Source organism: Bombyx mandarina, chromosome 22 (genome assembly GCF_030267445.1).
Source record: "Bombyx mandarina strain Sakado chromosome 22, ASM3026744v2".
Lineage (NCBI taxonomy): Eukaryota > Metazoa > Arthropoda > Insecta > Lepidoptera > Bombycidae > Bombyx > Bombyx mandarina.
The window spans coordinates 10,583,847-10,610,577 of record NC_143228.1 but is presented as its reverse complement, the minus strand read 5'-3'; the positions used below and the strand labels follow the sequence as shown (position 1 = coordinate 10,610,577).

Here is a 26,731-nt window from a genome sequence, read left to right as displayed (position 1 = left end):
ATTTCCCACACTTATAAAGAATATAGAGAAGGAGTGCACAATGATAATGTTCTTTTAAATTAAGCATAAAAAATACATTAAATCATTTAAAAAAAGCATTACACACACTACCGTGTATTTGACAACTCACGCATGCATACTGTTTGTTTATTGTCAAACTTTTCTTATTGCTTAAAGTCTGTGATCAAATTGAGAATAGATTAAATATTGTTTGTCTTTATTAATATTTTTATCTAAAGTGTAATTTGACGAAATCATTTTGGTGATTATAGTCTTTGACAATAGAATCTAGTGTACCTACAAACTTATAATTTCTATTAATTATAGTCGAATTTCGACTACCGGGGGACCACTAGTTTAATTTAACACTCAAGGTTATTGTTCCATCACTATGCAGCCACTGTGCGGATTAAAAATTTACAATAACTCTACGTTTTGCGGTTTTAAACATGACCAATGACCATCGCTTACGTTCTTTGTAATACGATAGCACTTACATTGTAACAGAATATCAAGCCAAGTAGCCGCAATTTAGTGTTCATTGCGCATGCGATTCCGCCTCCTATAAAGCTGTTTTGAAGCAAACAAAGTAAAAATACAAAGTATTGACGTATAATGTCTGTGTATATTTGATTCAAACATATAATCTAGCATCTTTATTGCGTTGTTTATTTTTTGGGCGAAAATCGAAATTCATTTCAGGAATACCTACTTGTTGTGAACAACACGATTTCGATTTTTATTTTGTATAATATGTACCTATGTATGTTTTTGACATACTCAATGCTTAAAATTCGAAACTGAGATTGTTGCCTGCTACCTCTATCTTATAATTACCTTATAATCATTTTAAGTACCCGAAATCAGTATGAATAGTCCTGTCAAATAATTTAGGATAAGCCTGATTTAAGACATTATTTTTTTTAAAAATTCGTAATTTCACTTTAGACAAAAACCATCCTGAAAAATTGACGTTCGATAAAGATGTTCTAGCTTCTGGGCAGAACTCTGGGAAATTGTTTTTAGCCTATCATAATAATCGTTGAAATTTAAAAATCTTTGGATCGATATAAGCGAACGTGCTTAAGGCAAAACTATAATTTCCAAAGCTTGTTTAAATGAAAATCTTTCCTAAGGTTAAATCGTGCAACACGAATCACACCGTTGACCTCCTCTTCGGTGGCCATTTTTGCAGTATCTAATTGTTCAAACGATTGAAGAGGCCGACCACAATTTTATTAAAGATATTGTTAACATAGACACAAAACAGATGTGAAATAAAAAGTAAGCATAAAACGATTTCAGTTATGGAACTTTTTTTAAGATATTCATGAGGTTCATATTATTATATATTAAGCAATATCTTAATAACGAAATTTTAATAATATTAGGTACCTATTTATTAATTATTGTATAAAATTGGAAAATCGCTTCTCGGTGGGGTTCGATGAAGACAATTAACAGGAAAAGCACTAAATTTCAACAGGCAAAGTTGTGTCACTGCCAATTAGTTTTGTGAGCTTTGCCAACGAGTGTTTGTTGGTTCATAAAGATGGTCGCAAACAACAAAACTGATTCATTCGCCAGCCCTCATCGCTTATGCAATTACAGCTTTGACCAGGATCCAACAACGGCCACTAATTAAAATCAGTAACATTGCTTTAACATTGCTTTTTTTTGTAAGCATTTAGATTATCTGACATAAAATCGTTTAAGTACTGGTGTATCTATAAATCAGACAGATAATAATCGATAATTCTATAATAACGCATGACGTTATTATTGAAGCAATACAATAAAAAAGTAAATAAGTTACCTACTCGATTTTAATCCTACTTGGAATCTTAAGCTCGCGTGCTGTACACCCGACGTTTTAAAGCTTTGAAAAAGTACGCTATGCCTCACTTCATAAATACTCTAGATTACCTCGAATTCTAAAGGTTTTCAATTTAGTATTTACTCTAGTTAATAAAAATTGTATATTACAGCATACAACAATGTTACTAGTTCATATTCATCTCAAATTTCTTTGACACCCACTATTGCAGCATGTCCCGAATTAGCACGTTACCAACGGTATAGGTTCCAAGAACAGCTGTTTATTTTAGAAACCGCGATGCGGTAACATCCCGCGCGGTCAGTCGGCCCCGGGCACCGGTAAGGATGCAAGGATACTCACGTCGGCAGGCGGTAATACGTCGCTCAGGGGATCACTCCTCACTCGGCACTGTCAATCACCAGTTCAAAACACGGCGCGCGACCGTTTCCAAATTGGCGATCGCGCTCGCGAGATAAATTTAGAGCTGTAATACGACACCGGGCGCGGGCGTCGGTCGTTCGATCGTGGAGAAGCAGCGAGTTGTGGCGCGCGAGTGTGCGGCCGAGAGCCGAGCCGCCAGACCTCCCCGCCTGACCCCCGCACCCCGCACCCTGTGCGTCCCACCCCGCCTCGCACCGACCCGCGCAGCCTCCCGAGGACGATACCCTCGCAATCGCGACATCATCCCTTTGTGCAGCGCCACAGCCTGCACCGACCTCAAATTCAACGAAGGTCAACACGACTCGAAATCAACTTCATTTTTCAAACTGGTCCTTGCAATCAGAAAACAGTACGAGCTATATTTTCATCTAGAATAATGTCTCCGCACGTTCTTGAATTTTGCAAGCTTTTTATTTATTGCGTTGATGGGTGAACGAGCTCGCAGCCCACCTGGTGTTAAGTGGTTACCAAAATTGAACACCCCTATAATAATTACGTTTTTTAATCAATTAAACTAAAAATAACGATTTGAATACAACAAGTTAGCTGATATATCCACAGAAATGAAGAGTAGTAAAGTCGTAAAAACAACATGTCTTTCTGAACAACAAAAATGTAACTATAATTGAAATGTGAATTATCCAATTAGATGGCCACATCTGATACGAGCTCGTCTTTTACCAGCCTAAAGACTATGTGGATTTTCTTCGGTTTTTGCCAGTCGTAGACGCGAGAACCATAAAAGTAATTTTAATTCTGACCGATGCGTGATTGGAAAAGGCAAAATTTTGTATAAAATATGATGAAATTAAGTCATGTCAGTATCTATTTTTTATTGGAAACAGGTGATATTCCCATAAGGTTTTGAGTGGTTCCTAGAGACCAGACCGCCTTAAGACACGAGACCTAATCCCAAATATATAGTATTATTGGCTGTAACACTCTTCAAACCAGGCCCGATTTCGAACAATAGGAGTGAAAATGTATATGTATAATATTTTAAGTACGTTTGTTTGTTTGTGTCTCTTTCACTTCGAAACGAAGTAAGGGATTGACATGTTTTTTTAGTGATAGTGTTAGGACAGGAGAGTGACATAGGCTGCGTTTTATCCCGAAAAAACAACATCTTATTCCCACCGGAAATAACACTGACACTTTTCCTTGAGTACCGAACGAAGCTGCGGGTAAACAGTCAATAAAAGTAATATTTTAATTTAATAATAACATGATTGTCCATTAAATGCAATTCGTACATATGTCTACATGCAGAATATAGTTAATTAAATAAATTGTATGTGAAAATCTACACTGACCATGATGAGAAATGGAAAAAATAATATAATTATGTAATTTAATTTAATTTAAGGCTATAATTTTTTTTTTATTGCTAGATGAGTGGACGAGTTCACAGCCCACCTGGTGTTAAGTGGTTACTGGAGCCCATAGACATTTACGACGTAAATGCGCCACCCACCTTGAGATATAAGTTCTAAGGTCTCAAGTATAGTTACAATCAAGTACAAACCAAGTTGGTCTTGCGATTTCTTTCTATTTTATACCTTACTAGAGAAACCGCTCTGACTATCGTTAATCGCAAGGATAATATAAATGTACTTTAAAATATCAAAACACATCGTTACATAACAGTAAGACGTACTAAAACGAATTAATCTATTTATTCTGGTCACGATATTAAACTAAACTAGTAATTTATTGTAATCGTTCATTGATGGATGCGCAAATCGTCAAGTTAAGCCGAAGTCTTGAACTTCGAGACTATTACAATAAAATATACTTATAGATATTTAAAAACATCGATTAATCGACGCTGCTCCCACTCTAATCATCCCACGTTGACGGTACTATGACAATAACTGCACCAAGATTCATCACAATCAGATGATTTAGGAACTCGTACAGGTCGAACATGAACGTTATCTGTGTGGTGGCCTAATCAATCCAAGTCTGTTTAAAGGGCTCATAAATTAGTGCAGTAGGATGGCCATGAACAGAGAGTTTACGGGACAACGTAATCATGACCACCCTGTTAAAAGCGTAACGACTAACAATAACATAACTAACAAACATTCATTTTTATTTACATAGACTGTGTAAGTGTGTGTAATAATGTTAAATTTTCATGTGATGATATTTTTTTTTCTACTATCATACAATGAACCGATTGTTTTTACCGATACATGCAGTGGGCAACTGTAAATGTAATTATGTTAGCATTTAGTATGAGATTGTTGTATGTATATGTTGTAATATTATGTGCTGATGTATAGCATGCTGGTACCCAATAAATAATATAAAAAATTAAAAAAACACGTGTGGCACTCGGGGACTGCCGCGGTTAAGCTATTGCATAGCATTTTTTATCAACTTATGCAATTACAATTAGACAATAATAAAATAAGACCGCGCTATATTTATAAACATTAAAAAAAGCAAAACATTAACTGGCCCCTTCACACTCATAAGCTAGACCGCGCGAGAGAGAGATGGGCAGACTTTTATGATGCACATGCAGTGGGGTATATGGTAGGCGGAGCGGGGTGTTAGGTTTTATTTTCGTTACGGAAGTTCTTGATTCGGTCGTCGCGCCCAAAGCCCGCGATAAAAGCTAAAAAAAAACGAAATAAAATAATATAGAAAATTGTTTCAATTTCATATTCCCCCGATGCGTACACGTTTAGATATTGTAAATGACAAGGACGAAATAAAACAAGTCGAGTAGAAGAAAAACGACTGTATATTAAAATGTTTTATTTCATTCGCTCTTTAACGATACAGACATTTTCCACAAACGATGATAATAATTAATTATTTACCCGACAGTAATAAACTCTATAAAAATAACTTAATTTTCAATGTTTAATCTTCCTCGACCTCGTCATCTGTTGTAAATTCACTTTCGTTGCCTCCCTGTGAAAAATAAGATATATCTTGTTTTAATATACTTATAAAAAAAAACATTTTACAATATTAAATTTCAAATATAATTTGGTAAATAAATAAAATATATAAAAAATATATATGTAAAAAAATACAAATAAATAGTTTTGCAGAAATTTGCACAACCTTATGTCTGGTTGTAGACAATATCTGACGATTGACATTTATATTATACGGTTATAGCATTTTTTTTGAGTAACAGTGAGTGATTGAGTGAGAATCTATCTATCTATCTCTTAGGTTTATGGCGTTTCCTTTTAGATTTCGCCAATGTCAAGTGTATTTAATACTCTGCTTTCTATAGCGGGCTTCGTGAACGAGCAAGGTCACAGATATTCACTAAGAATTAAGTGATCAATCATACGTTCCGCTTTGTATGCAGTGTATTTGTCAAGTCATGTCAATGTCAAATCAGTTACGACTTACTCAAGAAAAATGGCGGCATTCACGTCTTAACTTATCTATGCCTTTTTTTTTAATGAATACACAGCATGCGTATGACGCCCACTGACAGAGTCTACAGATGACCAGAGGCCACATAGGCGATGAGAGGAACTACAAACCTGGTCGTTGTTGTCGGTGTCGGAATCGCTCAGGTCCCACTGCGGATGCTCGGCGGGCACTGCGGCCGCCTCCTTAACGTCCAGCTTCATGTCTTGCTGTTGATCCATAGCGATGTACGAATCTGCATATCAAAACTTACAAGTTTACACAAGTTCGAGGCTCTTTTTTTTCTGTTCGTTGGAACGATGATTGTCACAATCTAAATGTCAATAACCCAACTAAAAATTTGGTAGGCTCGGTGGAATTAGAATGACGCTTATATAGAAAAAAAAGGAAGTCTGTTTAAGACATACAAGGACACACAGCAAAGTCATCGATTTATGTATTCATGTTGATGTTGGGACTTCCTTTTCCTTATTCCTTCCTCAATCCCCTATCCACGCCATCTGTTGACACTACAAGAAAAACTATGCGCGTATGAAAATGGCGCGAAGTGTGTAAAAAAAAAACTAAAACACGGTGCCGGTGCAAAAACAATAAAATTGTGATTTGTTGATCAATCAGCACATATAACTCTCGCCAGTGAGAAAATATAATAGTGCATCAACGAAATACAGAGTGAGTCCTAAAACTTATCCTTTTTCCAGTCCCAAACATCTAAATTCAAAACAGTTGATACGCACCGCATACCAGGTTGACCCCCCGTGAGCTCACCTACCAAACCGTTCATGCCTGTAATAGTCTCTTAGGATAACAGCGAGTAGGCAGGGAAAAAAACAAAAATATTGCATACAATAAGTCTGCAATTCCAATAAAAACATAATATGTAATCAGAAACGGCTGTTAAAATAAACAGTTTCTACAATTCAAACCAATAATGGATACATTAGTGGAATGCTTTTTATTCTTTGTCGTATCACTCTTGTCAGAGTGGTCGTGGTCGTCATTCAGTATCATTGCTGTGGGCAGATGTAATGCCCCTCACGAGCAATCACCACTTCTCCCGGTTTGTGGTGAGTTTGGTACACTCATGCAAACACGTCAATTAATAAATAAATTAAATAAAAAGGTATGGTCAAAAAACTAATTTACTTACAAATAAATTATATACAAAATAAAAATAAAAATAGTGTTCTTTGGGCGACATTAGTTATGTAGCATCGGTAGGGTTTGTTCAGTATTATTAAATGACGGGATCTCACTAAGATTTATAGCCGAAGTTAGAATAATTTATTCAAATATTTGTACTGATTTAAAGTAAACAAAAATCAAAACTTTTCTAAAATAATATGCCTTTTGCATTATATGCATTTTGTTAACCTTCATTAGCAATAAAATTATATTTTGTGTTGAGGATAAAATACTTAATAAAATAATACTACGCTCCAATACACAATATATTATGTACATAAAGTAAACAGGAGCACATTATGTATTTTTCTACCAGGTGCAGCATAACCAAACCGCTCGGTTATTTAATTTATTAAATTGAACAATGAAAAAAAAACGCGTCAAGAATAAATGATGGTACATAATAACGTATCGAATTTCCATTTAAATGTTGAACCAGTTTGTCTCGAAGTTCATTTAAATTAATAACTTCGATCACTAATAAAATTTTATTTTAGTAAAAGATGAAAGTGGTTTTCTTTCGAATACAAAATGTTGATGAAAAATTTTGCATAATCACCGGAATAAACAAATTTGATTAGTCCATAAATAATGGTATTTACATAAATTATTCATTGTATCCGAGTACAATGACATCTGTCGTGAATAAAATAATGAAATCACACTATTTCAAAATCACGTGAATATTTTACGACGTGAGCTGAGAGTATAGATAATATAGTATCTAGATTGTATAGTATAGCTTTTTTTCTAGGGTTCCGGCCCACAATTTAAAAAAGAAAAACCTTTTAGTTAATAATTGTTATCACATTGTTATTAGTCGCCTGCCTGTCCGATACTTAAGATCGGTTTTCTCAGGAACTGGCAAAGGTATCAAGTCCAAATCATTTATGACTCTCATAATAAACTCAGTGTCGACTTAGTGAGAGCGGAACTTAGATGCATTTGTTGTGATTTAAGGCTATCAATAAGCAGTGACTTTCATGATAAAACTTAGACATCACAAAATTCTGTCCAAAACCGTGGCTATTATTTATGATCGGTTAATAATGAATATGTTTTAACGTTCACAAGTTTCAAATCGCATTATGCTGTTTTATATTTTATTATGCATATTCCGGCGACTCATGTAAACTTAATATGTTTCTCGCTGGATCTTCTCAGTAGGTCACGGTTCTGATGGTAGATTCCGCGAAGTATTGCTCTTCTTAGCAAGAGGCTAGTGTTAGCATTTTTTTTATTTATTGCTTAGGTGGGTGGATGAGCTCACAGCCCACCTGGTATCAAGTGGTTACTGGAGCCCATAGACATCTACAACGTAAATGCGAAACACACCTTGAGATATAAATTCTAAGGTCTCAGTATAGTTACAACGGCTGCCCTACCCTTCAAGCCGAAACGCATTACTGCTTCACGGCAGAAATAGTTCTGCTTTCTGCTACTAGTTAGTAATGCCTATGCAGGGTGGTGGTACCTACGCGCGCGGACTCACAAGAGGTCCTATCACTAGTAATTACGCAAATTATGTTATGCACGATGTTATTCCTTCACCGTGGAAGTCAATCGTGAACATTTGTTGAGTACGTATTTAATTTGAAAAATTGGTACCCGCCTGAGATTCGAACACCGGTGCATCATTACATACGAATGCACCGGACGTCTTATCCTTTAGGCCACGACGACCTCTCCTCTCAGGTTGAGCCAGTGAGCTCACCTACCGTAGCTAGCGTAGGTCCTAGCGTAGCTGGAATAGCCCCTAAGGCTACCAGCGCATACGTAGGGAAAAGCAAACTGAATTCTAGCGTCAGCTATCGCTATCGATGTTGTTAAGATGTCTAATGTAGTCTCTAAATGCATGTTATTAAGGTTTAGAATTAGAAATAAATCGTCCACAAAGTCTCTTTCCGTAAAATGATCATTCCTTAAATTCATTTCCCTACATAAGTATGTGTCCACGTACTCACGGTATAGCCCATTACACCAAATCAAAGCTAGAAACTTAGTAAACAAAGAAAAGTCAATGACCTTTAACAAATTTAAGGATGTTCTTTTTAGTAGAACAAACGAAAAATCTAAAGATCTTTTAAATTTTAAGGGATAAGCTTGATTCGCCTTCTAATCATTAGTAATTAGTAATTAGAAGTAATTAGTAATTAGAAAGCGAATCAAATAGGCAATTAGTAACCTAACCTTGTGGGTATTTTCAGAATCGAAATAATCGATCTATAAGTATAATAATATCATCAACACGTCAACTATAAAATTTAATATAATGTATACAAACTATCAAATAGGGTCAAATACTCAATAATTAACGAAGCACAAGAAATAGAGAGAGAAATACATTTACCACAGGGACATACACATACAGACAAAGATATAAAAGACGCAATTATAAAAAAACAAGTTAAAATATGGCGAAATAAACAGCTACATGGACAACTCCCTATAAAAATACTGGACCAGGCCAACATAGATACCGAACTTTCATTTAAATGGTTAAAGAAGCAACAGATATCTCCCAGCATAGAATCCTCAATATTTGCGGTGCAGGATCAAGCTGTTATGACACAACATCAACGGGACATACTAAAGGAGCCAGTAGATGGCAAATGTCGCCTATGTGCTAGCAAAGATGAAACCACGCAGCACATCATATCAGCACGCGAAAAGCTGGCTGGGACTTATTGTGTCAAACGTCGTAATAGCCTGGTCCAATACGTCTACTGGTGTCTAGCCAAAAACACAAAATAGAAGTTACCGACCTTTGGTGGAAGGAAACACTCACTCAGCCACAAGTCAAAGAGAACGAATCCACTAAAATTTTATGGGAGATGCCTGTACAAACCGATGTCACCGTAACGCACAATAGACCTGATATAATTTATATTGATAAAACCAACAATAACACATTCCTAATTGATATTACTGTACCATCCGATTACAGCATAGGTGCTAAAGAAATTGAAAAACTGAACAAATACCATCTTTTGAAAACTGAAGTCAGTCGTTTATGTATTCCACAAACGACTGTCATCCCAATAGTCGTTGGCGCTACCGGGGTAGTAGCTAAAAGTATTACAAGATACCTAAATAAATTGGACAGCAACATTAACGTTGGTATCCTACAGAAACAGGCAGCTATTCACACATCAATTATACTTGGTAAGGTGCTTGGAGACACAGTATTCGTACACATAACACACAAGAACACTACACACAAAACACGCCACGACCGCCAGACATACAACAGCCACTCGACACACAACATTCACCAAACACACAAAATCCAACAGACACCACTCATACAACGGCAACACAACAGCCAATAACGCAGCGAGGAGGACGACGAGGAAGAAGAGGCACTACACACGCTGGGGTTCTCTCCATTTTTTTTTTTCTCACATCAATTCTCATAAAATTTTGGGGTATAGATATCTTTTTTCCTGTGGGAAACGGGATGGCATATTTATCAAAGCCGACACAAGTCGAGGAAGAAAAGCTAATATCTATATATACAAACTATAAATAGTACTTCTACCGGGCTAACATGCATAACAAGATATCTCAGAACATCAGTGAAGATAATTTGTCCGTAATTCAATTTTTTATTTTTCTAAATAAGCCACCTTCATTTCTCTAAAATAACCGAAAATGCATAATAGTTTCATATAATTCACCACATTACAATTTACAAAACGGAAACCAAAAGAATGCGAAATTTAAATTTTGTGAAATAAATGTTGAAATCACGTCGGTCTAGGCTTTCAATAAGCCCGTCTCACCACCTGCCCGGATCTGCCGCGAGGCAGTCTTGCGTGCCGGTCTGAAGGATTGGAAGGCCCTTACACAGTTCGACCTCACCATAGACAATACACATGGTGGGGCAGCCGTTGTAACTATACTTGAGACTTTAGAATTATATCTCAAGGTGGGTAGCGCATTTACGTTGTGGATGTCTATGGGCTCCAGTAACCACTTAACATCAGGTGGGCTGTGAGCTCGTCCACCCATCTAAGCAATATAAATAAAAACATAAATTAGTTATAGACAAGCAACTCAAGCACTCAACAAAAATATTTACGGGCGTCGGCCACTAGATGGCTTCGCTTCGATTAGTTTCTCATTGCTCCTGTAGATGGCAGTAACAAATTAACTATATTTTTCCAAATCCTATATTTTATTTTTAATGAAGGATTTTGTAAATTTTCAGAAACCACAAATTTAATCAATTTGTCTATAACAAATAAATACTTGTATGATTTATTATTTATTTTATTTTCTGTATTTTGTTATACAATACTTAAGTGCCTTAACTTTAACAACATACAAGTTTAGGGGCATCCGCTGCAAGATGTCGCTAGTTTCTATACAAAAATATTTGTCTTAAAGTATCGCAGTTTCAGGGCCCTGGGCCTCACACCAGATACCACAGATACTACAGTTACTAGGTACAGATACTAGCCGGTAGTTAAAAAAAAATTGGCTCCCTATTTAAAATTGAACAGGAGAAAGAATAACATCTGCGCGCTCCGTGTCTGTCGCATACAAATTGACCCGCGAAAACAAGTCCTGAGTTATATCACTCGTTAAAATAAACATTTAAATTCCGTTTACGGTTTTTTTTATTCGTTAATCGCACAAGCACGTGATGTAACATATTACTCATCGTTGTTACTTTATATAATCCACGAATATTTCTTTAATCTACATTAATCGCATCAGAACAGGATATTTTTAAATTTTAATTTAAATTTTTACCATTTTCGAAATGTGTGTGCGAAAGATTTAAAACAATCTGATATTAGCATGTCTTCTATTCGTATCTTTATTAAGACAAATTAAAAAGATCTATTTTAGATTAAATTTATTTTAGCTTTTATCGTAAATTATGGGATGAGGAAATGTATGCAATAAATTAGTAGATAAAGACAAAAAGTTAATCAAAGTTAGAAATAACTGATAACTTATCTAGTATAGAATTTAATTTTTTTATCTTCAGGAGAATAGAGTTTAGTCGTGTTTAATTTTAAACGTTCATCAACCTCATGTTGAGGTCTCTATTGCCTCAGGTGCTCATGGAGTGACCCATTATGCTCACTTGGCTCATTCAGCATTTCATATAAGAGTCAGTACCATCTCTGTACTAGCCACGATTCTTTGAGATTATGCTTTAATGAATATGTATCTGTTTTATGTTTTTTTTTTAAATATCATAGACAGGTGAACGAACTCGCTGTCTTTTAAATGGTTACCCATAAACATTTACAACTGGCCACCACATATTTTGAGACATTTTTTTATTGCTATTGTAGGCAGACGAGCATACGGCCCGTCTGATGGTGAGTGGTTAGCGTCGCCCATTGACTTCAGCAATACCAGAAGCAAAGCCAAGCCACTACCTACCGCAGTCACAGTCTCAGTTGTATGTCAGACAGCCTCGGTAATAATAAAAAAGGTCGAAAATTTTAATATTCAATATTCCCGACATCAGGACCAATGACACACTTCCATGAACTCAACACGTCATAAATTGTAACTGTGTGCGTAGTGCGAGTTTTTTAACTTCTCGATCGCAAGAACAGCGCCCCTAACGGCAAACGAAGGGAAACTCGCACTATGCAGACTCAATAATGTGTTACCGCAGATAAAAGACAAAGGGCGCGTATACAGCCGAGATTTCAGGCTCGCGTGTATGAAGCCAGGGCCGCGCCGACCCTCGGCAACGCCTGTGTGCGAAACCCTTGATGTTCCCTCTATTTTTAAGAATATTCATGTGTTAATGTATTTTAAAGTGAAACTTTTATTACATCGTCTCAAACTTTTTCGTCTGTGTGTTGCGTGCATGTCGCGTGACGGTCGGCCGCGGAGTAGGGATATAGTGAAAGGCCAAGGCCAATATGGCTGCGCCTATAGTTCGCAGCAGCTGACCGTGTAGTGTATAGACTATTACTCATTTGAGCCAGTGCTCCACGCTATTTTGTTTGTTTTTGTCAGTGTTTAATGTAAATGTTGTTTGTCAGAGTTAAAGCCTTCGTCAAACAGAACGCGTACTTAGCGCCGCGTACTTAACGTCGCGCTCTTCAAATTGACTAGATGAGTCTAACGCTCCTTGACGCAACGCATTCGCCAAATCATAGTGCTTTTCGATAGCAGTGGGAAAATTTAAAAGTATTAAGAAATCGAGTGATTCAGATGTGGCATTGTATAAGCATGGGTATTTCCTAACTATTTATATCATTTTTTCGGGCATTATCTAGTATTTTAATACACATTCACTAGGAGGCTAAAATAAAATTTGTAAAAAATTACAACGCCTGACGTCAAAGCGTCCTAACGCCGCGACAGAGCGCTGCGTACTTATAGTGCTGGGGCTCTGTTTGACGGTATGTTACCATAGTAGTACAACACATCTCGGCGTCATAGCGCGGCGTCAGTTTACCGCCCTGACGCGTGCTAATTACGCGTTCTGTTTGACGAAGGCTTAAATGTCTATAATGTGAAAAAAAGTTTCACTTTTACCGTTGTTTCATAAAACCACACAATCATTTTTTTTATTATTTGTTAATTTTAACTAGTTGTTTTCACGTAAATCTTGGGAAACTTGTATTTGAAGAAACTTGCTGTAATGTTTTGTTATTTACAAGGCATATGTTGCGCTTATTGTACCTACCTACTTATTTATCGATATTCCATTACAGAGAATTTATTGTTGTGTAACATAAATAGTTTCGGCGGCAGCGGAATTAAGGAATGTCTTGGCGCCTTTGTGTGTACCGCACGTTTCGCACATAGGGGCGGCGCGGCCCTGTATGTAGCCCGCAGTTGACGTCTCGCGTGTCGTAATTTTTTTTTTCCTGCCTATGCCTTGAGAGGCTATTTCAGCTTCACCCTAACGTGTGTAGGTGAGCTCACGAGGCTCAAACCGCCAATGTTGCTAACACTGACCCTAGCAAGAGCAGTGCTTTGCACTGAGAAGATCCGGCCAGAAACTCAAGTGGGTTGTGTCTATGGATTAATTTACTCGTGAAGCCCTTCGTCGCAAGCGACGGGTTCGACGAGGACGGTGACCGGTGCTTGTGGTCGTGTCGTGTCGCGTACGTACCGGAGCGCAGACAGCAGGCGAGCGTGTAGAGGCCGGGCCAGCGCGGCGCCGTGAAGCGCAGCTGCAACTCGTGCGTGTCCACCAGCGCCGTCACGTGCGCGGGCGCCGTCAGCAGCGTGTGCGACTTGCGGTCGCAGATGTAGCACCACCAGTACTCCTGCTTCTCCTGGTAAAACACACGCACACACACACAGCTGTATAACTTTGTGTATTTTTATTTTTTACTAGCTGACCCGGCAGACTTCGTAGTGCCTCAATCGATAAATAAAAGACCTAAGCTTTTGGGGGGAGACATTAAAGGAAAAGTATATTTATTTACAAATAAATAAATAATAAATAATATAGACAAATAAATCATAAATCTCGTCATTAATATGAAAATAAATACATTTTGCAAAATCCTGGAATCCTGTTTCATTAGATCGGTTAAATATTTTAGCGATACTTGACTACTGTCATCATGCCTACTAAAGTGTAGTTTTGACGAAATCTGTGATTAAATAAGTATTATAGTCCTTGACAATAGAATCATAATAGTGTACAAAATTATAATTTCCATTAATTATAGTCGAATTTCGACAACCAGGGGACCACTAGTTAAATTAAATATATTAGTCACCTGCGGGAAGTACGGACAGTGAACCGGGTGCGAGCTCTTCGATCGTCCCTCGAGTCGTTCCCGTTTCTGCAGTCTCTTCTGGAACTTCTCCCACTGGTCGTCGTCATCTTCGTCGCCGCCCGTAGACTTATCGCGGGACTCGTCCTCCGACGAGCTGTGCGACCCCAGCTCGTCCGAACTACCCACGTCAGAGTCCTCGCCTGTTAATATTTATATATATATATATATATATATATTATTTTTTTATTGCTTAGATGGATGAACGAGCTCACAGCCCACCTGATGTTAAGTGATTACTGGAGCCCATGGACATCTACAACGCAAATGCGCCACCCACCTCGAGACATAAGTTCTAAGGTCTCAGTATAGTTACAACGGCTACCCCATCCTTCGAATCGAAGCGCATTACTGCTTCACGGCGGAAATAGGCGGGGTGGCGGTACCTACCCGTGCGGACTCCCAAGAGGTCCTACCACCAGTCTATATTACTTACACGGCTACATAGCAGCACAGGTCATGACTACCGCTCAACGTTTGAACTCATACATTAAAATAATAATAATAATAGCCTTTTTATTCCTAAACATAGGGTTATAAGAGGTCCCTAAGTTAGGTGTGCCTTTTGGCATAGGCCTCCTCTGATTCGTTCCAATTGGTCATGTCCCTTGCTACTCTCAGCCAAAATAGTCCCGCTGTCTGTTTCAAGTCATGTTCCCATCTCCTGACTTGACAACCCCTACTGCGTTTGCCGTCTCTTGGTTGCCAGAGGATAACTTGCTTGCTCGATTTGTCAATACATTGAAATAGTCCTATTTTAATGTGCAGTTTAACCTTTAATCTTAATCTTCTACACACAATGACAATCCTATTTATTTGGATTGACCAAATGCAATGGCAAATATATTTATACATTTCTTCACACATAACTAATTTATTGGCTCGCTTCTAATTGTTGGTTGATTTAATATATAACGAGATTTCTTTTCTTTATTCCGAAATACAATTTAGGGTGCTTGTTGTGCTTAACAAATTTAACGACGATCCGTTCTGACCTTTATTTTTTTTATTGCTTAGATGTAGACCTCATTTTATTACACGACATTATTCATACATCGCGGAGATTGGTCGTTTTTTTTTTTTGGAGAAATTCATTAATCCGAATGTACTGGATATTTTACACATTAGATCACAGGGGTTTTATGGTTTTTTAACATTGTATTTTGATATAATATTTCATACAATATTAGAAAACAAATACGACAACTGAAACAGACCGTCATCATCCTTTTTCTTTGGTTCCTTAACTTTCTTCTGGCTCTTCTCGTCGGCGGGGGGCGCGGGGCCGGCGGGGGCGGCGGGTTGCGCCTGCTGTTTAGCCTGCTGTTTGCTCGCGACCGCCTTCTTCGCCTTTTTCGGTGCTTGTTTCTTTGCCTGTTTCATCCACACCGGCCTCTTGAAAGTTTCCTTCTTCTCGGTTTTACCGTTCTCCCCTTTTTCTGCGTTTTCACCTGCCCCTTCTTCTTCTTCCCTATAAATTTAGTTTATTATTTGCAAATACGATTTTATGGCTCGTTCGTGACTTACTTGTACACTAAAGCTGTACGCTAAAAATTATAGATCTATTGTTTTATACTAAAAGTTTTAGGCCTTATTTATAACTGCTAAAGGTAATTATTGACGAATGATAGATTCAATGACGATACTGCCACTGAATTTTCCAAGTTTTTTTTTTATTGTCCTTGTAGGCAGACGAGCAGACGGCCCACCTGATGGTGAGTGGTGAATAAAAGTGGGATAAAAGATAAGTAAAGCTAAGTTTCATTTAGTTTTCTAACTCAGAATCCAGTACAACTGATCTGACCTATATATGTATATATAAAATAGCAAACAATTTTGACTTTTAACATAATATGATAAGAAGTATGGCATTCATGATACGACTTCATTGTTCTCGTAAACTAATTAGTTATTATTGAAACCAGACTACGCTCAACTGTGACTATCGGAAAACCTCAATTTGATAAACCCATTTGTACGTTGTTGACAAAAACTTTCTCGAAAGTGTAAGAACAAGTGTATAGTAATAGGTACGAGTTTTGAGCTCTCGACAAAAGAGTGGAGTCTGCGCATCCTACATACATATAAGGTCAACATAGGTTCACTCATGTATTTAATATATTTTTATAATTAAATTAACTTCATTCAATTTGATATTTAAAAACGTGTTAGTATTTTTTCCCGTGGCTTCGCTCGTATTATAGTCATAAATAATCCTATTTTTAAATGACTTCCAAAAGGTTACAATTTATTGTTTTATAAATATATTATTTTTGTATATTTGTATATTTTGTATATATAAAGAGATATATTAGATTAGAATGAGATGAGAATGAGATTTTAGGTAAGTACAACTGTACAAAGTTTCAGCAGAGTTGAAGAAAAACCGCACATGCATTACATACTGACGTGACATTACTTACTTAATATTTTCTTTTTCTTTAATAGTAGTATCCCCAAAGAGTTCCTTCATATTTGTACGCCTTAAGAAAACTGTGACGGTCACTATAGCACCAGCAGTCACAACTGTTGAATTTTCATCGTCAATCACTGTAAAAACACAAATCTAATATTAGAAAAAAACAGGGCTGGAGTACAGTTCAGTGAAAATAATGTATTCTAATATTAACTATTGTTATTATATTCCATATATACATCATTCATGAGATATTGAAGTGTTAATTATATAGTATAATAGACATGACGTACAAATGTTGATAAAAAAAAAATCTACTCCAACGAAAGTTCTGTAAATGAAATTTTAATTACCTTCTGTATTTACTTGGAAATGTATATAAGGAGTATTTCCCAACACTTTGATGAGGTCGTCGTATTGTTTGTCATTCAGGAACCGCAGTAACTGTCGTCTTTCTTCTCCAGGGAGCTGTGCTAATTGTAACAGGGACTTGATGTGTTTCTTGCGATTCGTAAAGTACTTGAGATGATCTTCGGTTATGTAAGGTAGTTGGAGTAAAGGCGATTTATACTCCCACAGACCCTGGACTATCATCGGGGATAGCTTCATGCAGTTTTCTATAGTTTCGATAGTTGGTAGACGAGGTACTGCGAAAGATTTTTTTTAAATGATCATCAATCTTAATATAATCCAAACTCAAAACACATTCGAGGTATTTTTATCATATAGGCACGTTTTATTGCTTATTAATAATGAAGCGATTGACTTAAATAATTTCAACACTAACACAATCTTATTTACTTTGGTGCAGCTGCGCATAAAATAACAACAAAAAAAACAATGCTGAGAAGGCTGTTATTGAAAATAGCAAGTGTGCCAATATGTATTATGTTTATAGTAAATTATATTGTTAACATTATTCCTCTAGGAACCTCTATTGAAAAAAAAACCAATATGCCTAATAGGTAAGGTGAAAAGTCATGCGGTGGCACAATGTAGTGGGAACCTGGGGTGAGTGTCAATTTTAAAAAATAATTATTTACCTATAGCTACTTTTGGGTTAAAGAAATACAGTGTAATAAAACGAAATCGACAGAATATATATATATTTGCACTACGACTAGTTAATCAGTAAATATACATATACATTTTTATGTCCTCTCGTGATTTCCCTGTTTCAACAACCGTAATCCCTAATCGCCTTTTTAGAATATAGTACGATTCTAGTGAAGACGTATGAAAAGGACTTACTTCTTCGTGCATAAGCGAGAGCAATAAGTTGATTGACGCAGTTGACCAATTCTACGATGAGGTCTGGGCAACGGGATACTATGTAGCGACGATCGACTTCCAGGGTAGTAGGTGGAAGGCGCATGCGGGACAGGTGAGCGTGCAGTATCGCACGAGCCTTGATGCTGTAAGGACGACAAAGAGGCTGCTCTTTGTTTTTCTCGCCAAGATTCGGTAACTCCCGAAGAAGCTATTTGAATACGTTTAAAATTATTGAATTGTAATCATAAGACTAAGTACTCATTAAATTTTGGCTAATGAAGATTTAGAATTATCATAGGCTAGTAATTTTTTTCTTTACTCCTGCCATTTTTATTTTTTCTATTCGATAAATTATGTAACATTAAAAGCATTTGAAAGTAATACAATTCACATTACATCAAATAGTTAGTCAAATGACTGTTGTTAGGTTAGAAGAATTTAACATGTGCCCTGCTGCCAGAAACTAGAAGACAAAGAGAAAAAAATGGCACTGATATTCTTGCATAGCTTCTAATCCAATCTTATTTTTATTTAGATAGGTACCAGCAGTATTCAAGTTGTCATTTTTACGGTCTTTGTAAACGTTATAGGCATCACATGAATCTTGGGTATTTTATACTAATAAATACATAACATAATTAAGTCTTTCATTGACTTAAATCATGAATGACGAAGCATGAATTCACTATATTCTACCTCATTATGTGATTCAACTGATTGAACTGTAAGTTTGCTCAGACCTTAACGATTATATCACTTGAGATGTCAATGGCCACATTCAGCTAGATATGTGGTATATGCTCTATTTCGTCTTTAATTATAGCAGGTCTTAAATTTTAGTAATCTAAATTTACAAAATATATTTTAATTTAACTTTGACATTGTTATAAATGTAAATTTATTCATTTGATACTCACACTAGGGACTTCTTCATTGTCAGTAATCCTCTCGATAATTTCAGAATTGTGTCTTTTATCAAATTCACATGAAGCAGCTAATATCATAAGTGCTCTCTTAAGGGGCATGGAAGGAGTCTTATGACAAAAATAAAAGTACATTTGTGTTGTATCCAACAATACTTGTTCCCCAGAGAATCTAATTGAACGATACCACCAAGTGCCAACCTGAAAAGAAATTTAAAACATGATCAAGATGAGAATCTAAAAAAAATATTTGTTTTTTAAAATATTAAACATTTGATAATATGTCACAAGCATATGCTTCGTTTCTTTTAAGCAATTGTTGAATGCCATAAATGAAAAAGTTTGTTACATCAGGTCATAAGTCTCATGACTGGCTTCAAAATTTCAAACAGTAGGGCTGGGAAATCAAATAACATTTTTTTGCACTCAATAAGTGAACAGATTGCCTGACTTATTCCATCTGGTATTAAGTGATTACTGGAGTCCACAAGCATTACAAAGTAAATGTAACCACCCATCTCGGGACATGAGGTCGATAGATTTTGGAATATGTTATCAAAGCTTGAGCAAACCATGAGTAATTACACAGGTTTATTAATTTTGAATGTTTACGACTTTATTATACCACTTTGTTTTCATAAACATGTACATAGTACAACAGGTACATGCATATTTCTTGAGAAAATTTCTACCGATCTTTTTTTTTTTTTTTTATTGCCTTTGTAGGCAGACGGGCATACGGCCCACCTGATGGTGAGTGGTTACCGTCGCCCATGGACTTCAGCAATGCAAGGGGCAGAGCCAAGTCGCTGCCTACTAATAAAAATAAAATCTCTGGAATATATATATCTGCATACTTGTATCACTCGATAACAGTATAGTATATCGGGCATTTGTGCTCTTGTATGTGTGTTTACTGTAAAAACTTTACAAAATTTGATTATAATAATAAAAGTAAAACTAAAAGTATACTAACAGCTGTTGGAAGTGCAACCATAAATACTAAGGCATATAAGCCTAATACCCAAACACTGTTCTCCTTTTCGACAATCCAACTAGGTAAAGCTATACCAAAGCTCATTGCTCCAGGTCCATCAGGGTTACCATATTTTTCCCAATTACGTCTCGCTTCATCATCTGTAAGAGCCTAAATAAAATAAATTATCATTATTATATACCATATGTGGTACCCCACTGCAGAGCAAAGGCCTCTCTATCCTGAATACAGTTCATTATTACTGTATTTTTCTATGAACTCTACTGACCACATATTCTGTTCCTGTTCAAAGTGAGCTGAAGGTATTGATTGCAAATTTTCAATAAAAGAATTTGCAGTTCGTAATCTAAAATTGTTCAGACAATGTTCAATGTGGAACATAAAAAAAAAGATTTCTGCCAATAGGCTTACAAGCATTAGTTTGAATAATCAGACATCAGTCCTTTGCAAGTGGGTATTTGATATTTTGCTTAAAGGTGATGATACTAAGATATGCTATATTTTACTGTGGACCGGAGCTTTTTGACTTTATGTATCAAATAAATATGTTACTTTTTTTTTTATATTAACAATCATTTTAGGTCCTAGAAAAAGCATCCATGAAATATTAATTATGTTTACCTGGTATGCCTTTGTGAGCCTCATGAAAGCCTTCTCGTCACCAGTTTCTTTGTCAGGATGCAAAACTAGAGACTGTTTACGATATGATTTCTTTATTTCAGCCTGAGTTGCACCAGGAGGTAGGCCCAAAATTTCATACGGATCAAAGTTTGACATCTCATAATCAAACTGTGAGACCTTGTATGCCAGAAATCCAAGTAGCACCCATCCAGATACTATAGCAAGTTTCACAAAGAAATTTTTCACGCTTTTGTAAGGCTGCGATTGTTCTATGATTAGTTGTTTGCTAACACAATTTGGACACTGACATCTTTCGGCTAATTTTGCAGGATCTAAAAAGGTTGTAATTTTTAAATCAGTTAAGCGTGAAACTAAAAAAATTCCGGCATTAGTAAGAAGCAGTGATGTACAGTCATCAATTAGGCATTCGATACTAACGGTAAAGCATTATGTGATACATTCGACAAATTCATGAAACATTTTCAATTCCCATTTTAGTTAAAAGTTGTTATTATTGAAACAAATTAATACATCAAATCAATCTATTAATACAACAATAGAATTTAACATTTGTATCCACACCTTCTTTTCGTTTTTTAGGCCAATAATAAAATGTAGCTGGTACTAATATTAATGCAAGAAATGATAAAACAAAATAAAAGAATGTAGATCCGCTTTCGTCATATTCGAATTTTTGACCGCCCATTGTAAGTATCAAATCATTCGGATTTAAGTAACATTAAATACACCAATGGGTAAAACTTAAAACCCGACAACTTAACAAAATTAATTTATATCAAGTAAGTTGACCGACAGAAGACGTGTCATTAACATAGATATTTTTTTTGGTACAATTATTCCTTATTAGGAATGGCAAGGGGATCTAAGCTCATACAGCCTGATCTGTTCTATGTTTAACATAGATAATAATACACTTCTAATATTTCAGTCAATAGAGAGGAGAACAAAGAGTCACACGCAAATATTAGGTTTAATCTGTGGACTTTGAAAGTTAAATTATGACATAGATGGCTTAAAAGACTTTGTTTCCAAGCCAGTAAAATTTATTTAATTTTTTTTATGAGATAGATAATTATTGGATGTTCCCAAGTATCAAGAAGACCAACAGGTAAGATGAAATAACAAAACTAGTAAAATTTTCCCAGATTGGTGGACTTTCCAACATGCTAAACACTTAATAAGCCAACATAATTCTAAAGTGCTTAAGGCCGAAGAAACACTAAATTAACAAAATAAAACAATTAACACAACTTCGTTCTTCTCATTTCTGCTAAAGAGCACAAATTGTTCGTTGTGAGTGCGGTTTACATTTAATTCAACTGACGTGGTCTTTGTCACAAAAGATTTGATCTTGTAGACTCTACTCCCCTTTGCCTATCCAGTGAAAAAATTAAACAAATAATAATAATTGTTATGACATGTGTCAAAGTCAAAGTTATGTCAAACAGTTATGAAATAATTTCAATGAAAATAATATAGTCAAGAATAGTCAAGATCCAAACTATACTTATTAAAGCGTAAGTACAAGGTTCCTTCTATAATTAACTTAATTAAAAATAAAATTTATTATTATAATTAAGCCAATAGTACAAATAGTAAGAAAATAATTTTAATAATTTCAGATGACCACAAAAATTATAGCTAGTGCAACGGTACGGGCTGTAAAGAAACGAATATTGCCTTCGAGAGCTGCTTTGATACTAACACCGTCAGCTGTGAAAAAGGTTAAAGAAATAATGCAGAAAGAAGAGGCAAAAGGTTATGTCGGTTTAAAAGTTGGAGTACGACAAAGAGGTTGCAATGGTTTATCATATACGTTAGATTACGCGAAGACCAAAGAAAAATTAGACGAAGAAGTAAAACAAGACGGTGTTACAATCATAATAGACAAAAAGGCACAGCTTACTTTATTAGGTCAGTAAGATGTTAATAATACATTAAAATGGTAATTTAAATGATCAATAAACAACTTTAAAACATCTGTGATAATACTATGTAATTGGATACACTTCGCAATATTGTATTTACGTATGAAATTGAATTAAATTATGAAATAAATTCATTTCAGGCACAGAAATGGATTATGTGGAAGACAAGCTATCTGCAGAGTTTGTATTCAATAATCCCAATATCAAAGGCACTTGTGGCTGTGGAGAATCATTTAGTATATAATTATTCTCATGGATCTATTTAGTAATACTATTTGTATATATTTTGAAGCTTAAAGTTTCATAGCAAAATTGTGTAGTTTGTGGATATGTTTAGTGAGTAATATATTAAAATGAACTTTTAAATTACTATATTATTTTATAAAGGTAATATTTATTTAAAGAGCACACAATAATTGGTACATCATAAAATATATTAATCAAATTTGTCTTGTGATGATTTTAAATTATGTAGATCTATGAAGGATTACATAGTAGTGGAACTTATTACCACATCTAATAAATTCGGGAAAAATTGATCTGAACTACACTGATAATAAAATTTCCTAACCATATTATTGTCACCGTTTTAGTTGTGAACAATTATGCTTTAAGATTCATGAATAAGATTAACATGACTTCCAATGCCATTAAGGCTTTAATTTCATTTCTGAAAGTAGCAGTCATGACATTTATGTTGGCATCTAATTACTTAACATCAAGGGGGCAGTAAAATTATAGATAGATAAATAACAGAATGCAGTGCTATTTTATCAATCATGTTACAACATCTATCACTAATGGGAATTTTCAAATCACCATAATTTAGAAGAATACATTTCTGTACAAATTTCCAATTGGAACAGATGAAGTGATTTGTTCATTCAATTGGGGATTTAATTGTTAAACATGATTCTAAACATTTATAGAAAGAGTATTTAACAACATTCTTAATAACATTTTTATATAAACAATCTTGAAAAGATATTCCATAGTGATATAGTATTAGTGCTTTAAATTGTTTTGTTAATTAAATAAAATCTTCAAATGAACTTTTGTCTGTAATTGCAAATAAACTAGACTTGTATTCAGCAAAGTATACTGAGCAGTATATAGATATTCAATAAAATAAAGCTTTCCAATAGAAATTCATAGCTGATATCGATGAATCAAATTTTTCATTTTGAACATTATTTCAAAAGTAACAGCAAATACTATAAAATTAAAAAATTGGAAACTATTGTTAAATTGATGCTTCAATTCATTTTTAATGTTCTACTGAAGACATAGTGACAGCATATTTTGTAAAAAAATTCCAAATTACACAAGAATATCACCCTTTGACTTCAATATCTGTTAAATTTGTTACTTTTTAAAATTAAAACAGCTGTCTGACATATAAGAACGTTTCTGTGGGAAGAATACCCAGCAATCAATTTAAAATTACATAGTTCCAAATACTCCACGGCAGAAGGACTTAATAAAATTCTCAAATAAGTGAAAAATGTAGCAATATTTCATCACTCATAAACACCTGTAGATCACTTCCTGTTGACCTAGAATAATGGAATTTGGCAAGGGGCAAGGTTTATGTAAAGAAAAGTCTTAAAATAGAATATTTGGATCTATAACGAATATACATTTACATGTATAGTTAAATACATTTATGTATAAAAACTATTTAATTTTCGTGTACTTTTGTGTCTGCAGGTAAAGCATCTATCGTAACATAAAAAGTAGGTACGCAGAATACATGTTTTGATCGCAAAGTAAACTACCTATTTTTTTACATGCAAAACGAGTATTTTTTTCAAATCTTGACGTACAGTGTAGGTTGATGTTGAGGCCGGTTTTCGAATACCGCAAGTAAATATATATTTTTTTCTGATCTAATACATACTTTATACAGGTTCACAAATGACTTCCAAAATGGAGGAAAAACATCGTAAAAAAAACCTAACTGCATAAATTATAATTTGCTTAATTACTATTCACACGGCGCGTTGTGAACTCACACATATAGGTACCACGTTGCCAATTTTTGCCGTGCAGCTGTAAGTCGGTCAGGAGCAGGACCATGGCAATAACAACCTATTTAGAAGGATGCTAACAACTTAAGGCCATGCCAACGCATCCACAGGGAACGAGCTGCTTATCACTAGCGGTGGTTAACGGCGAAATACAAACACCACAATGCAATCGGCGGTGGTATCCGGAGACGGTACCTTTCAAAGCGTTACACGCGCCGCACTTGGGCGGTCGATTAACGAACACAGCCAACGGTTCCCCTATGTTACCTGTGATAGAAATATTATTTATTCTATTCATTCCATTATAAGTATAAATTGGCTGTTTAAGCTAAAAGGCATAAGACTTACATAGTGTAAAATTTATTGAGAATAGCTGTCACTGGCTGTCAAAAACTGCTGTCACTTCTTCGCCATGGTTTCGTGGCTCGTTGATTGAAGCTAAGAAACCATGGAGTTTATTAAGTAGGTACCTACAACACTAATTCTATGTATGAAACCTATGGAAGTGAAACGTCAACAAAAAATGCGTGCCACTGTGACGACACCTGGCCGCTAAACATGGCGGTTCTAGTGCTGCCCAGAAGATTTTAATGTTATTAGGTTTTATCGATAAACGTTCTTGGCTCATTTTATTTTAAATATTTTTGACTATTAATTATTTCGAGGTCCTGATATACCGATCCGTAGAGGCGTAAAACAAGGAGACCCTCTCTCACCTAAGCTGTTCATAATGGTACTACAACACGTTTTTGATAATCTTAACTGGCAGGCGGAAGGGATTAGAATTAACAAAGATCGGCTTACACACCTCAGATTCGCAGACGATATTGTCTTATTTTCTGAAACAAGCAAAGGATTAGAAAGAATGATAACAAGTTTAAATGACGAAAGCGAAAAGGTGGGCCTCAAAATGAACGAAAATAAAACAAAAATAGTTACTAATGATTACATTAACGCCATATACTTGAACGGAAAGCCGCTTGAATATGTGAGCAATTACATATACCTGGGAAAACAACTATCATTCGATGACAAAAATGAAGAACTAGAGGTGGAGCGGCGTATCAACATGAGTTGGAAAAAGTTTTGGTCCCTGAAGGAAATCTTGAAAGGGGAATTCCCCCCTTTACCTAAAGAAAATTGTGTTGGATACCTGTGCCCTACCTATTCTTACAAACGGATGCCAAACGTGGACATTCAGCACCAAAACAAAAAATAAACTAATAACATGTCAAAAAGCAATGGAAAGAAGCGTACTAAAAATAAGAAAAATACAAAAAGTAAAAAGAGAAAAAATTAGACAAAAAACTAAAGTTAAAGATGCCTTACAATATGCTTTAAAACAGAAATGGCAGTGGGCAGGACATATAGCAAGACGCACAGACAAAAGATGGACATTACAGACAACTATATGGAAAGGACCAAGAGGAAAAAGAAGAAGAGGGCGCCCTAGAAAAAGATGGATAGAAGATATAAAAGCGATAGCAGGAAGCGATTGGATAAGAAAAGCCATGGACAAAGTGATTTGGAAGAAGCTGGAGGAGGCCTTTACCCGAGAAGGGGTTCCGATCATTGATACAGGAGAAAGCAACGTTAGCGAATAAAAGAAAATTAAAGAAATTCTACCCTAGTATATTTAGATATTAAATCGCATGTAATATATTATCATTATGGATTGGAAATAAACAGGCTTTATTATTATTATTAATTATTTGTAGAATTTATACTTTAATAGGAAGTAAGTATATTGTTATGTGCAAAGATGATGTGATTTAGATGTGTGAAATCTAAGACAGGTCGTGCTTCAAAGAACAATGGCAATTTTTTACCTGAATGTTTTAAAAGGCGTCTAAGATTAAGACATAAATGAAACTTCATCATTTTATTTG

At 35.5% G+C, this 26,731-nt stretch overlaps 2 protein-coding genes and 1 long non-coding RNA gene across 3 annotated transcripts; 1 reads left to right on the top strand and 2 right to left on the bottom strand.

The window, feature by feature from the left end:
• Positions 1–4,997: 4,997 nt before the first annotated feature.
• Sec63 (translocation protein Sec63) lies at positions 4,998–21,758 on the bottom strand. The gene is made up of 12 exons (XM_028184496.2): positions 21,446–21,758; positions 20,864–21,195; positions 20,222–20,392; positions 19,240–19,446; positions 18,302–18,530; positions 17,404–17,697; positions 17,058–17,184; positions 15,852–16,105; positions 14,578–14,777; positions 13,959–14,124; positions 5,782–5,903; positions 4,998–5,188 (listed from the first exon to the last, which is right to left on the bottom strand). The coding sequence occupies exons 1-12, from the start codon at positions 21,567–21,569 to the stop codon at positions 5,138–5,140; spliced, it is 2,277 nt and encodes a 758-aa protein (XP_028040297.2). The 5' UTR covers positions 21,570–21,758; the 3' UTR covers positions 4,998–5,137.
• A 522-nt stretch (positions 21,759–22,280) lies between these two features.
• On the top strand, positions 22,281–23,864 carry MagR (Iron-sulfur cluster assembly 1 homolog MagR). The gene is made up of 3 exons (XM_028184511.2): positions 22,281–22,401; positions 22,507–22,798; positions 22,953–23,864. Exons 2-3 carry the CDS (start codon positions 22,507–22,509, stop codon positions 23,054–23,056), a joined length of 396 nt encoding a protein of 131 aa, XP_028040312.2. The 5' UTR covers positions 22,281–22,401; the 3' UTR covers positions 23,057–23,864.
• Positions 22,757–25,421, bottom strand: LOC149500350 (uncharacterized). Its single transcript, XR_016325097.1, has 2 exons — positions 25,191–25,421; positions 22,757–25,109 (listed from the first exon to the last, which is right to left on the bottom strand). It is a non-coding gene; the product is annotated as an uncharacterized LOC149500350 (long non-coding RNA).
• Positions 25,422–26,731: the final 1,310 nt, after the last annotated feature.

Coding starts and splice junctions, on each gene's coding strand:
- Sec63 (XM_028184496.2), bottom strand. CDS start 21,569: ATGGGCGGTCAAAAATTCGAATATGACGAAAGCGGATCTACATTCTTT. Junction 21,196..21,445: donor GCCTAAAAAACGAAAAGAAG/GTGTGGATACAA, acceptor CAACCTTTTTAG/ATCCTGCAAAATTAGCCGAA. Junction 14,778..15,851: donor AAAGAAAAAGGATGATGACG/GTCTGTTTCAGT, acceptor AAATATTAACAG/GCGAGGACTCTGACGTGGGT.
- MagR (XM_028184511.2), top strand. CDS start 22,507: ATGACCACAAAAATTATAGCTAGTGCAACGGTACGGGCTGTAAAGAAA. Junction 22,799..22,952: donor GGCACAGCTTACTTTATTAG/GTCAGTAAGATG, acceptor AATTCATTTCAG/GCACAGAAATGGATTATGTG.